The 14,574-nt window shown below is 42.9% G+C and overlaps 1 protein-coding gene across 1 annotated transcript in view; it reads right to left on the reverse strand.

Moving 5' to 3' along the window:
• Positions 1-9,716: 9,716 nt before the first annotated feature.
• The window catches only part of SLC25A43 (solute carrier family 25 member 43), a 50,329-nt gene continuing 45,471 nt past the window's right edge, over positions 9,717-14,574 (reverse strand). The window contains exons 5-6 of the mRNA XM_017857376.1: positions 12,018-12,152; positions 9,717-11,316 (exon numbers count right to left, since the gene is read on the reverse strand). Coding sequence (XP_017712865.1) covers positions 11,116-11,316; positions 12,018-12,152 — 336 coding nt within the window. The 3' untranslated portion in view covers positions 9,717-11,115. The remainder of the gene's footprint in view (positions 11,317-12,017; positions 12,153-14,574) is intronic.

A 14,574-nucleotide genomic window follows, 5' to 3' on the forward strand; every position in this document is an offset into this window, starting at 1 on the left:
TGATCCTGTCATCTGGATATCTGTTAAGCAAAAAAACTAAAAAAAAAAAAAAAAAAAAAAAAAAAATTGCTGGGCATGGTCACATAGGTTAATTAACGTGTGTGTGTGTGCGCGTGTGGTATATGTATGTGTATGTGTAAGGTAGACTTTAAAAGGATCAGAGAAAAGATAAGTATGATCTCCTGGCCTAACACCAAAAACAAAGATAGCTCAAGAGGGAGAGGGATCCAGTTGAAAATTGTAGAATTTGGAAAAGTTCCAATGATAAATTAAAAAGGGAGAGATTTCTAATAAACTACAGTGTCCTTAGAGATTATTCTCTGATGAGCTCAGATCGTAAAAGTACATGTATATATGACAGAAGGAGGACTATGCTTCCAAGGACAAAGCCCAAAGAATGTCACAAACCTCTAGGAATTGAGTCATAAGGGCTAAAGTCCAGAATAAACCCAGGCTTATAAAATGGGAAGCACCGCAATAAAGGGTTTTAATGCCCTATTTAGTGCAACACATTTAAGGATGAGGAGATAGAGCTTAATGGTAGCATGTGTGAAGAAGAGAACTAGGTCCTAGTTCACTGTGGGTTGGCAATGCCAAAAAATACTAATGAGTCTTGAGTTGCGCTAAGAGAATGGTAGTGACCAGATCAGAGGGACTTTCCGTTCCACTTGGGTTTCTGTTGGCCAGCCCATAGAGTTTTACGTTTAATTCTGGATGCTACATTTAAGAGGACATTAACAAACTGGAGCATATTAAAATAAGGCAATCAGGAAAGTGAAGTGTCTATAAGTCATGTATTATGAGAAATGGCTGAATGAATGAGAGATATTTAACTGGGAAAGAGATTTGGGTGAAAGAAGGACATCATAACTGTCTTCATAAATTAAACATTCTATATGGAATTAACACCCACTGGTAGAAGTTTCATGAAGGTAGACTTCAGCTCAAAAAGACATTACTTTGTAAAATGTGAGCTACTTAAAGGTAGAATGGGTTGCCGTATGATGGGGTGAACTTTTTGTTACTGGGAAGGCTAAAGGTTGAGGCAGAATAGCCACTTGTTAGGGATGCTATGGAGGAGATCGCTGGGTTGGTCTGGAAAAGAGTTCTACACCCTTTCCAATTCTAAGATTCTATGGCTCTATCCTTTTGTGTCTATAAGATTGAGTGGATTTGAGCATCTGGGTCTGGGAATCTGGGGCAAATAAGAAGAGAAAGGTAATTTAGCCCAGTGGTTAAGAGGGTGGGCCCTGTAACCAGGTTGCTTAAGTTTAAATTCTGGCTCTGCCACTTGCTAGCTGTCAGGTCTTGGGTAAATTGCTTTACCTCTCCAAACGGCAATTTCTTCAGCTGTAAAATGAGAATGATAGTAGTACCTATACCTCAGAGGACTGTAGGCACATGCAAATGAGATAATATATGCATAGAATATCACTTAATATGTGTTAGATTTTGTTAATTTTAAGAAAAATACAGCTGGGCATAGTGGCTCACACCTGTAATCCCAGCACTTTGGGAGGTTAAAGCGGGAGGATCGCTTGAGCCCAGGAGTTTGAGACTAGCCAGGGCAACACGGTGAAACCCTATCTCTATGAAAAAATTAAACAGTTAACTGGGTGTGGTGGCACATGCCTATAGTCGCAGCTACTCGGGAGTCTGAGGCAGGAGGGTCACCTGAGCCAGGGAGGTGGAGGTTGCAATGGGCCATGATTTCACCGTTGCACTACAGCATGGGTGACAGAGTGAGACTCTGTCTCAAACAAAACAAAACAAAACAAAACAACAGTCGGTGGATTCCAGCCCATGGGTGACTGCTTAAAACAACAGTCTTATTGAGATGTAATTGTCAGACAATAAGACTGTACATATTTATAGAGCACAATTTGCCAAGTTTTTTCACATGTATACACGTGTTAAGCTGTCACCACAAGATCACGAACATATCCATTACCACATAAAATTTTATTGTGCCCCTTTGTAATCTCTCCATCCCCAAGCAACCTTTGATATGCTGTCACTATAGATTAGTTTCCTAGAATTTTGCATTTCCTAGAATTTTGTATAAATGAGATCATATATTATGTACTCTTCTTTCTGGGGTCTAGCTTCTCTCACTTTGCATGTTACTTTTTGAGATTCATTCATGTTGTGTGTATCAATAGCTATTTACTTTCTGTTGCTAAGTAGTATTCCATTGTGCAGATATGCCACTTTTTTTTTTTTGAGATGGAGTTTCACTCTTGTTGCCCAGGCTGGAGTGCAATGGCATGATCTTGGCTCACTGCAAACTCCGCGTCCTGAGTTCAAGCGATTCTCCTGCCTCAGCTGCCCAAGTAGCTGGGATTACAGGCATGTGCCACCACGTCTGACTAATTTTTGTATTTTTAGTAGATCCAGGTTTTCACAATGTTGGTCAGGCTGGTCTTGAACTCCTGGACCTCAGGTGATCCACCCGCCTTGGCCTCCCAAAGTGCTGGGATTACAGGCATGAGCCACCATGCCTGGCCCCCATTTCGTTTATTCATCATTTGATGGACATTGGCTAATTTCCACTTTTTGCCTATTATGAATGACACTGCTATAAACTTTCCTATACAAGTTTCTGTGTGGACATATGTTTTTATTTCTGGAGTTGTCACCTAGAAGTGGAATGGCTGGGTCACGTGGTAACTCTATGTTGAACGATTTGAGGACCTGCCCAAGTTTTTTCCAGAGTGATTGTACCATTTTACATTCTCAACAGCAGGGTACAAGAGTTCCAGTTCCTCCACATCAGTCACTGCAACCTTGATCTCCTGGGCCCAAGTGACCCTCCCACCTCAGCCTCTCAATTAGCTGGGACCACAGTCGCCTGCCACTACCCCTGGCTAATTTTTAAATTTTTTGTAGAGACAGGGTCTCCCTATGTTGCCCAATGGGGGTGGTTAGTTACCATTTAAATGCAATTGTATATAAATAATTTTTTTTAGACAGTCTTGCTCTGTTGCCCAAGCTGGAGTGCAGTGGCGTGATCTTGGCTCACTGCAACCTCTGCTTCCCGGGTTCAAGCAATTCTCCTGCCTCAGCCTCCCAGGTAGCTGGGATTACAGGTGCGCACCACTACACCTGGCTAATTTTTGTATTTTTAGTAGAGATGGGGTTTCACCATCTTGGCCGGGCTGGTCTTGAACTCCTGACCTCAAGTGATCCACCAGCCTCGGCCTCCCAAAGTGCTGGGATTACAGGCGTGAGCCATTGCACATGGCCCAATTGCATAGAACTAATTTAACTCAGAAAAATTTAACTTAGAAATATTTATATATTTTAATAAATTTTATAAGCTGTGACTATCTTCTAAACCTGTGCAGGGTAAAATGTACATTATTCAGGTGATGGTTACACGAAGATGAGACCTCCCCACTAAGCAATATATTCATATAACAAAATTGTACGTATACCCCTAAATTTACACAAAACACCCCCTGCACATATACATTTTGCTTTATGGATCTCCAACTTTAGTCTGAATAAGACTAAATAACTTTATGGGGAAGATGACATATTGCATCTATATAATTAAATGTAATTTGATATATATAAAATCAGGCACCTTGGCATAACAATCAGGATCCCCAGGTGGGCTTACTGAAAATGGAGCACAGATTCATCTTTGATAAAGATGTATAATTTATTCTAATTCCAAAGTAAACATAATGAGCACACAAAATTTTATTTCAAGTTTCCTTTTAGAAATGTGAGCAAAAATATTTGTTTCAGGATCTAATATGTGATATTTATCTTCTGATGACTACTCTAGCTGTATGTGCTTTGCTGTATGTCAAACACACACCCCTCATTTCCATCATCCTATTGTAATATTTTATTTATTTATTTATATTTATTTTTGAGATAGGGTTTCATTCTGTCGCCCAGGCTGGAGTGCAGTGGCGTGATCCTGGCTCACTGTCACTGCAACCTTGACCTCCTGGGCTCAAGTGACCCTCCCACCTCAGCCTCTTGATTAGCTGGGACCACAGGCGCCTGCCACCACCCCTGGCTAATTTTTAAATTTTTTTGTAGAGACAGGGTCTCCCTGTGTTGCCCAAGGTTGTCTTGAACTCCTTGGGCTCAAGCAGTCCTCCCACCTTGGCCTCCCAAAGTGCTGAGATTACAGGCATGAGCCACTGTGCCTGGCCCCATTGGAATATTTTAGACAGTTCCTAAGTAACAGCTGTCAAATGGACCTGAATATTATATCAATTAGTTTGGATATTACTTTCATATTTGGCTAGCAATGACAACAAAAGGGAGAGATGTGAATGACTGAATAATTTATTTTTGCTTTCTGCTAGTACACGACTTTCCCCGTGTCTATCCCTTCTCCAGTCTTCTATTGTTGTTGTACTTGTTTTTTTCTTCCTCATTGTCTTTGTGATTAGATTAGGGGCACCTGCATCACAATAGACTGTATTAGGGCTTCAAGTCAGCATGCCTGGTTCAAGTCGCATCTTTTTTTTTTTTCTTTTTTTTTGAGATAGAGTCTTGCTCTGTTGCCCAGGCTGGAGTGCAGTGGTGTGAGCTCAATTCACGGCAACCTCCGCCTCCCAGGCTGAAGCAATTCTCCTGCCTCACCCTCCCGAGTATCTGAGATTACATGTGCCCGCCACCACACCCAGGTAATTTTTGTATTTTTGTAGAGATGGGGTTTCACCATGTTGGCCAGGCTGGTCTTGAACTCCTGACCTCAAGAGATTCACCCACCTCGGCCTCCCAAAGTGCGGGGATTATAGGCGTGAGGCACCGTGCCTGGCCTCAAGTCACATCTTGAGGCCTTCTTTTTTTTTTTCTTTTTATTTATTTATTTATTATTATTATACTTTAAGTTCTAGGGTACATGTGCATAACGTGCAGGTTTGTTACATATGTATACTTGTGCCATGTTGGTGTGCTGCACCCATCAACTCGTCAGCACCCATCAACTCGTCATTTACATCAGGTATAACTCCCAATGCAATCCCTCCCCCCAAGGCCTTTCTTTAGCCACCATCCTCAGTGTCAGTTTTTGTTGCTTCCCACTCCCCCAGAAGTTTCTTCCCATCCACTCCTTTGCTGCTCTTACTCAGTCCCTTGCCATCTATCTGCTGACACCCAAATTCCTATTTCCAGTCATCACTCTTCCCCACACTCTAGACTTGTCCCTATTATCCTGAAATAATTATCAATAATGTTCTGATATACTAGTTTCCTATGGCTGCTATAACAAATTACCACAAATGCATTGGCTTGAACAACACAAATTTATTAGCTTGTAGTTCTGTAGTCACAAGTCTGATGTGGGTCTCACTGGGCCAAAATTGAAGGGTCGACAGGCCTGCGTGCCTCTCTGGAGGCTCCAGAGGCGAATCCGTTAGCTTGCTCATTCAGGTTCTTGGCTGAGTTCAGTTCATTGTGACTGTAGGGCTGAAGTCCTTTGTTTCCTTGCTGGCTGTCAGCTGAGGGTCATGCTCGGCTTCTAGAGGCCATACCCATTTCTTGGCACCCGGAAACCTTTGTCTTCAAAGCCAACAATGGCGAGTCCAGTTCTTCTCAGGCCTCATTTCTCCTGCCTCTTCTTCCATCCTTGCATCTCCCTGACCCATTCTTCTGTCTTCCTCTTCCACTTGTGATTTTTTTTTTTTTTTTTTTTTTTGAGACAAAGTCTCGCTCTGTTGCCCAGGCTGGATTGCAGTGGTGTGATCTTGGCTCACTGCAACCTCCACCTCCTGGGTTCAAGGGATTCTCCTGCCTCAGCCTCCTGAGTAGCTGGGATTACAGGCATGTGCCACCACATCTGGCTAATTTTTGTATTTTTAGTAGAGGCGGGGTTTCACCATGTTGGCCAGGCTGGTCTCAAACCCCGACCTTGAATGATCCGCCTGCCTTAGCCGCCCAAAGTGCTGGGATTACAGCTGTGAGCCACCGTGCCTGGCCCCACTTGTGATTTTAAGGATTGTGATTAGATGGGGCCCACTCAACGAATCCAGGAGAATCCCTCCATCGCAATGTCTGTAACAGTAATCACATCTGCAAAGTCTCTTTTGTCATGAAAGGTAACATATTCACAAGTTCTGGGGGTTAAGGTGTGGACATCTTTGGTGGGGGCCATTATTCTGCTCACCATGACTGGTTTGGACAATTACACAGACAGCATGTGCTCCAGCCCACTGTCTACTTGACTGCTCTACTTGCATGTCTCATGGGCATTTTGAATTTAACATGTCCAAAACAGAACTTTTAATTCCTCCCCATCAAAACTCTGTCCCTCCTCCGTCTTCCTCACATCAGCAAATGGCAAGATCATCTACCTGTTCTCAAGTCAAAAGGCAAAAACCAGCCAGGCTCAGTGGCTCACATCTGTAATCCCAGCACTTTGGGAGGCCGAGGCAGGCCTTGATCACTTGAGCTCAGAAGTTCGAGACCAGCCTGGGCAACATGATGAGATCCCATGTCTACAAAAAATACAAAAATTAGCCAGGCATGGTGGTGCATGCCTATAATCCCAGCTACTCGGGAGGCTGAGGTGGGAGGATTGCTTGAACCTGGGAGGCGGAGGTTGCAGTGAGCCGAGATTGCGCCACTGCGCCACTACACTCCATCCTGGGGGAGCAGAGTGATATCCTGTCTCATGAAAACAAACAAAAACCAAAAACCTAGGTGCCACCCTTGACTCCTTTCTTTAACTCCCTACATTCAATCCCTCAGCAAATCATGCTGAGTCCACCTCCAAAATACATCTTGAACTCATTCATTCCTCTCCATCTTTATTGCCACCATTCTAGTCCACGCCATCCTTTCTTGCTTGGACTTCCGAAATTGCTTCTTAACTGGTCTTCTCACTCACAGCCTTGCTTCCCTCCAATCCATGTTCCACACAGCAACTGAGAAATCTTTTAAAAAATCAAAGTTAGATTGTGTCGCTTTTCTGCTTAAAAACCTTCAATGCCTCCCCACAGCATTTAGAATAAAATTTGACTTCTTGTTCTGGCCCACGTGGCCACATAAGATCTGGCTCTCTCTCTCCAATCTCATGTCATCCTGCTCTCTCACCACACTCTGGCTACCCTTACCTCCTTTCTGTTCACAAAGGCTTTCCCACTGCCACACTTCTGCACTTGTTCTTCCCTCTGCCAGGAATGCTCTTCTCCCTCGTTCTTTTTTTTCTTTCTTTTTTCTTTTCTTTTCTTTCTTTTTTTTTTTTTGAGACAGAGTCTCGCTCTGTCACCCAGGCTGGAGTGCAGTGGTGCGATCTTGGCTCACTGCAACCTCCACCTCCTGGGTTCAAGGGATTCTCCTGCCTCAGCCTCCTGAGTAGCTGGGATTACAGGCGTGTGCTACCACACCTGGCTAATTTTTGTGTTTTTAGTAGAGACGGGGTTACACCATGTTGGCCAGGCTGGTGTCAAATTTCTGACCCCAAGTGATCCGCCTGCCTTGGCCTCCCAAAGTGCTGGGATTACAGGCGTGAGTCACTGCGCTGGCCCCCTTTTTTTTTCTTTTTTGTAGGGCAAGTCAAGTGAAGCAGTGGGAGTGGGAAGAACAAAGAAATCTGTAGCAGGTTGTGGTCAATTACTTGTAAACATCACTGCACTTTGACCAGCCCTCCCTAGTTCTTTGCATAGTTGGCTCATTCTCATCCTTCAGGTCTCATCTCAAATGTCACCTGTCAGAGTAGACTTCTCTGGCTCCATGATTTAAAATATTCCCCTGTGGCTTCAACTGGGGAGGCAGAGGTTGCAGTGAGCTGAAATCGCGCCACTGCACTCCAGCCTAGGTGACAGAGTGAGACCCTGTCTCAAACAAAACAAAACAAAAACCAAAAATAAAATATTCCCCTTACCTCCACATAATTCTCTAATAAAGCACCCTGTATATAAGCACCCTTGTAACATTACAGTCCATGATTACCTAAATTATTGATTAGTTTACTTGTTTATTGACTGCCACTCTCACTAGAATATAAGCTCCTTGAGGGCAAGGACCTTATCTGCCTTTTGTGCCACTGTGTCTGTAGTAACTAACAGTTGTTGAATAAATGCACAAAGCTACTCTTCTTGCTCTGACCCACTTTTGCTTGCTTCCATCTCTGTGACACTGCATATGCCCTGCCTTTAACCTGCAATGTCTTCCTACTCATGACCAATACATATCCCTTAACTTCCTTCAAAACTTAGCTCAAGACTCATGGCTGAGTGCGGTAGGCCATGCCTGTAATCCCAGCATTTTGGGAGGCTGAGGCAGGTAGATCACCTGAGGTCACGAGTTCAAGACCAGCCTGGACAACATGGTGAAACCCCCCTCTCTACCAAGAAAATACAAACATTAGCCGGGCATGGTGGCAGGCGCCTGTAGTCCCAGCCACTCAGGAGGCTGAGGCATGAGAATCACTTGAACTGGGAGGTGGAGGTTGCAGTAAGCCAAGATTGCATCTCTGCACTCCAGGCTGGGTGACAGAACGATACTCTGTTTAAAAAAAAAAAAAAAAAGACTCACAACCTCCCCAAATCCCTGTTGATCACTAGTCTCTCTCCCATGTGATGATCCCTTTAGTTTTTTATTCACTAAGTTTGTATAGAGCTCCTTGGCAATCTTATGAACAGTTGGTACTACATTATCATGCCTTTGCTTGTATTTGCTTTGTAATCAGTCATTTCATATATGTAGGTACGTTTTGTTCCTTAAGACCATAAATTCCTCCTGAGTCAATATTACATCACACATCGTTATAATCCTTCTCAAGTACTTAGTTCAGTGTGGTGCTCACTGTCAGCCATAAAGCAGAAAGGCAGAACTCTCTTTTCATACTTCCAAGAAAATGAAATTAGCTGGAAGTTTATTTTAGAAACAGAACAAAAGTTTTAGAGCTCTTCTGAAATTAGAAAAATCAGGCATATTATTTTCTCCACTTAATTTAATGAAGAAAAAATCAAAACTGCAGCTCAGAAAACATTTCTGTGCATGACAACTGCAAGAGCTTAGCTATCTATTTAATAATACTTGTGGAAGGGCGGGGTGCGGTGGCTGACACCTGTAATCCCAGCACTTTGGGAGGCCAACGTGGGCAGATCACCTAAGGTAAGGAGTTCGCGACCAGCCTGGCCAACATGGTGAAACCCCGTTTCTACTAAAAATACAAAATTTAGTCAGGCATGGTGGCGGGTGCCTGTAATCCCAGCTACTCGGGAGGCTGAAGCTGGAGAATTTCTCGAACCCGGGAGGAAGTTGCAGTGAGCTGAAATCATGCCATTGGACTCCAGCCTGGGTGACAATTTTTTTTTCAAAAAAAAAAAAAATTACTTGTGGAAGAATACACAAGATATTATCATGAAATAATGTGAGGTTAGGATTTTAGAGTTAGTTAAAAAAAAGGAAAACATATTTTTGCAGCTTTCATAACTGTTTGAAAAGTTGTCTGTTTCAAGGAAAATAAAGAGTAATAAACATGAACTGTTCACTCTGGGTAAAGAATCTGCCACCCTCCAAACTCTAACAGATTGAGCTACAGATGAGATTTCCATGTGTGTGTGTTAACTGCCATTCTCCATAAAACAGAATGCCGCAGCAGTTGGAAAAGTGAATTATTTTGGTATACTTAAATAGGATAAGGCTCTGAGAGTTTACAGATTTGGCCAGTATGTATTTGACCATAGTTTTATAACTCAGACTAGCAATAAATGACCAACACATCGTTTTTTCTTTGGAAAATACATTTAATCAGAAAAAATACTTGCAACATACTGAAAATCTCTGTGTAGGAGTGTGTGTGTGTGTATAAATTAACAATTTAATGTTGGATATTAATGCATTTTTAAGTGCATAGATAGGTGCTATTTGAAAAATATAGTTATTTAAACTTTACATAGAATCTCTAAGGTGGAACAGTCCTGAAATTTGATTTTTAGGAAGTTTGATACAGATGATTAGGTTAAAGTGTTTATAGTCAGTTACATTCTTTTGGGTATGTGTGTCAAATGTTCCATTTGATCCTTTCTAGGCAACTGGGACATCTTTGAGAATAACTTGACTAAATAATTTATTTTCAGGGTAGGCTTGCAAAGCAAGTTAAAAAGGCAGAGAATTTAGGCCACTGAACTGTACATGACTTCAATCAGAAGTTCTTTGGGGGGATAATTAAGCAGTCATGGTATAAACTGTCTTTGTGAAACACAAGATTTATAAGCCTGGGATGCTTCAAATTTCAAAAAATAAGGATGACTCTACTACAATGGTGATAGCTTTTAAATGTTCGTTATTTTCATTTAGTTTCTGATAAGGCATAATTTACACTGTGGTGTGTGTACTCAGAAGTCAGCAAAAATTTGAGTTCAAGAAAGATTGTACTGGGGCAGGGTGCAGTGGCTCACACCTGTAATCCTAGGGCTTTGGGAGGCCAAGGCAGGAGGACTGCATGAGCCCAGGAGTTCAAGACCAGTCTGGGCAACATAGCAAGACCCCCGTCCCCCCGCCCCCACAAAAAAAAAAAAATTAGCTATGTGTGGTGGTGTGCACCTATGGTCCCAACTCTCAGGAGGCTGAAGCAGGAGGATGTCTTGAGCCCAGGAGTTCGAGGCTGCAGTGAGCTATGATTGTGTCATTGTACTCCAGCCTGGGTGACAAAGCAAGACCCTATCTCTAAAAACAAAACAACAACAGACTGTATTGGAAAGTCTCTGGTCAAACTGAGTGAAACTAGGCTGATGTTGGTTTGTGCAAGCTTTGCACTGACTACAAGTGACCCAGTGGCTGACCTCACTCAGCCACTTCAATTACCTGTTGCTTTGAGATGTCATGGCAATGCCCTTTGGTGTCATGTTTCTATTCAGAGCGTAAATTGTACATTTTATCACTGCTAGACTCTGGTTATAAAATCTCGTGGAATGCCATCATGATACACTCTTGTTGGGAAACCTTCTCATGGTGCAGGTGTCCACAGGGACATCAGTTTGGAGATTTGAGGTGGTGCATGGCCAAACCGTCTCATTTCCCAGAGCAGCAGATAACAGTAGCTTCTCATCCCTTCTCAGGTGTACAGTTATGAGGCTACATTTATCTGTGATTGCAACACGCTGTCAGTCAGTGCACTTCTAGTTCCATTCCATTTTATAGAGTTGGTTTTTTAGACTTCAGTTTTCTCGTTTTGAAGAACTTCTTTAATTCTCGTAATTCCTGTGGCTGCAAACTCTGATCGACTCCTGGGGTCAATTTATAGCTCAGTGGAGACAGAATGTAACCATTTTGATAAAGACAGATTCTCTTGCAGAACTCAAAGGTGCTAAACATAATTCCAAAATATGGAGCTATCTGTTAAAACCGAAAATGAAAATCAAGTTAAATTCTTAAAAAGAAAACATCAATGTGTCTGCAGTCAACTTGGATCAGAGTAAATTATCTTGTAAAGTGAGATAATGGTGGTGGCAACACAAATGGTAACTCTTTTTGGAATCAGGGAAGATGGCAAAAGGAAAGCTGGTTCAGTGTGGGTTGGGAGAGGAATGACAGTGATTGAAGGGCATGACCTGCCTGGGAGGCGCTGGATCTGGGTCATATGCATGCAGACTATCTGATACTGCCTGTCACCATATGCTGACCTTGACTGGAATCATTTACATGCCAGCTAGTGCAAGGTTAGTCCAGAGTGCTTAACTTTTTTTTTTGGTCATGGAGTTCTTTGGGAATATGATGCACATATGCATATACACATATATTTTTTGCATAGAATTTTAGGATGAGGGGTTAGGTTCCCCTTAGGGGCCTATGAACCTCCATATTAGATATCTCTGCACTAAATGCTCAGCTCCTCTGGAATGGGGTATAAGATACTCCACCACTGCACAGGTTCCTTCTCTACAGGGCTAACAGACAGTGTGCATTCATGGGCCTTGTGCTACCCATTAGTGCTAGAGGGGGTTTTCCAAGCAAACTGTGGTGGGGTTGGGGTGACAAAAGAAGAGGGTAGAATTGGAAGAGGCAGAGGAGCAGCGGAGACTGGTGGCTCTTCTCACCTTCAGTAAATTGGCTGTCAATCCATTCCAGAGCCCCAGGATCCCCTGGGCCTTCACTATCTGCCGGAAGCAGTCCACTGCTCCTGAGAAATGGACATCTACTCCTCCACTGTGCGGGAGGTAGGGGCTCTGAGCCTGGCAGGGAACAGAAGCTGGGATGAGGTGAGTGAAACACTAGGAAATAAATGTCCTAGCAGAAGGAGCCAGGGTCTCAAGTCTACACTCTGGATGCTGGGCTCCTGGCCAAGATGATGGCAAAGAATGGCTGCTGTGGGGTTCTTCTTGTTCTATGGGCTTAGAATGGATATTAACATGCAATACAATCATGATACCCTGTCCATATATTTGTGGTTTATTTTGCCTGGATGGAAGCAGACATTTGGGACAGATTCAATTTCATACTTACATTCCCTCCCAACCTATGCCTTCTGGACATGATAAACATAATCCCATGCCCTTAGCCTTTTTAAAGTCTTCTTCTGTTTCCTTGTCTTTACTGGTCCTTCCCCTGTGGAGCTCCCAAGTGGAGGCTGTTCATTTCTCCACCTCATAGATGTGACAAGGTGGGGAGCAGAGCGATGGTGGCATTCTTCTCGCTCTCTGTTGCTGTTCCCAAACCCTTCCTCCTTCACTCTCATGACAGAAGCACTTAGCTGGGGCTGATGTCACTGAACCGTACTCCTTGGCCTACTATGATCTACTAATCTGGCCACTCTCCCACATTCATTGAAGACTGTGACACCTGGTTGCTCACCTTCTCCTAGCCTTGCCATCATCTTAGGTAACTTTGGCATCTATAAAGATGACCCAGCCCATGACCATTTTCTGGCCTTTGGCTTCAGTGATCCTCACCTTTATACCATTTTGGCCACCCCTTGGATATCATCACCACCTTCAGAGCCATCCTGACCGAACCCTATTATTACCAAAATGCTCCATCTCTGAAAGGAACGTTTTATCCTTTAATAATATTATTTTTTTTTGAGACAGAATCTCACTCTGTTGCCCAGGCTGGTGTGCAGTGGCACAATCTCAGCTCACTGCAGCCTCCACCTCCCAGGTTCAAGTGATTCTCCTGTCGCAGCCTCCACCTCCCAGGTTCAAGTGATTCTCCTGTCACAGCCTCCCGAGTATCTGGGACTACAGGTGCACAACACCACACCTGACTAATTTTTATATTTTTAGTACAGACGGAGTTTCATGATGTTGACCAAGCTGGTCTGAAACTCCCGGCCTCAAGTGATCCGCCTGCCTCGGCCCCCCAAAATGCTAGGATTACAGGCATAAGCCACTGCATCCAGCCATCCTCTTAGAAAAATCATTTTACGATCAGATGAAATGACTTTTCAATATACCATCTACATATAAAACTGGTACTACCTGTCCACTATGAAGGGGATGTCCCCTCATACCTGGCTTTCAGAAATGGTGTTGAGTTTAGATTAAGCTATGCATGTACTTTGGTTTGTTTCTGAAACATTTACTTGGGGCTATATGGCATTCTGTGGCAATGGAAGCAAGACTATCAATGTGGGAGAGGAGGTGTGGTACAGCAGTAAGAAGAGCACAACTCTGGAGTTGAGCAGCTTCATTTCGAGTCCTAGTTTCTTCACTTACTTGGCCCTGTGATCCTAGGCAGCTTATCTAACCTTCAGAGCATTCACTGCCTTTTAATACTTGGAATAATTTACTTATTTATTTCCTTTATTTATCTGCTCCTTCCCTGCAACTAGAATTTCAGCTACATGTAAGGAGGGATTTTTTGGTCTGTTTTATTGACTTCTGTATCCTTAGTATCCTTAACACACAGAAGATATTTAATAAACATTTGAATAAATGAAATGTATTCCATTGTCGACCTCCAGGTTGCCAAATCCAGTGGCTCTTTTTGGCTATATTAATACTGGATTTTTTAGGGGGCAATATTTGGCACTGATATCCAGCAACTCTTTTGGTCCTCCTCAATTTATATACCTTTTCTAGGAAATTCTACCATAGCTTTTGCTTTAAACACCTCCTATAGGCAGATGGCTCCCAAATCTTTATCTTTGGCTCTGACTTCCCACTGACCTCCAAAACCAAGCACCCAACTGCCTACTGGACAGCTCTACCTGGATAGTACACAAGTACTCAAAACTCGACACACCTAGAACCCATTGTTGCCTTTCTCCTTGACGGTGTCAGATTTATTCTTTCTTCTGTATTTCTTATCTCAGTGATGAATGGCCCAACTCTTTAACAAGCTACCCCAAACCAGAAACCTGAGATTCCTTCATTTTGCCCACCCTTACTGCCCTATCCAAGCAATCATCAAGTCCTATCAATCTTGTCTTCTAAATAGAGCATTTCTCAAATGCAGCTCCTCCTCTCCATCCCCACTGGCACTCCCATAATTCAGGCTACCACCATCTCATGTGGGCATTACTGCAGCAGTCTGTTACTGGCCTCTTGGACCCACTCTTGTCCTGTTCAATTATTTTCTTTTCTTTTTTCTTTTTCTTTTCTTTTCTTTCCTTTTTTTTTTTTTTTTTTTTTTTTTTTTTTTTTTTTTTTTTTT

The sequence above is a fragment of the Rhinopithecus bieti genome, unplaced genomic scaffold (genome assembly GCF_001698545.2).
Source record: "Rhinopithecus bieti isolate Rb0 unplaced genomic scaffold, ASM169854v2 scaffold_47297, whole genome shotgun sequence".
NCBI classification, from domain to species: domain Eukaryota; kingdom Metazoa; phylum Chordata; class Mammalia; order Primates; family Cercopithecidae; genus Rhinopithecus; species Rhinopithecus bieti.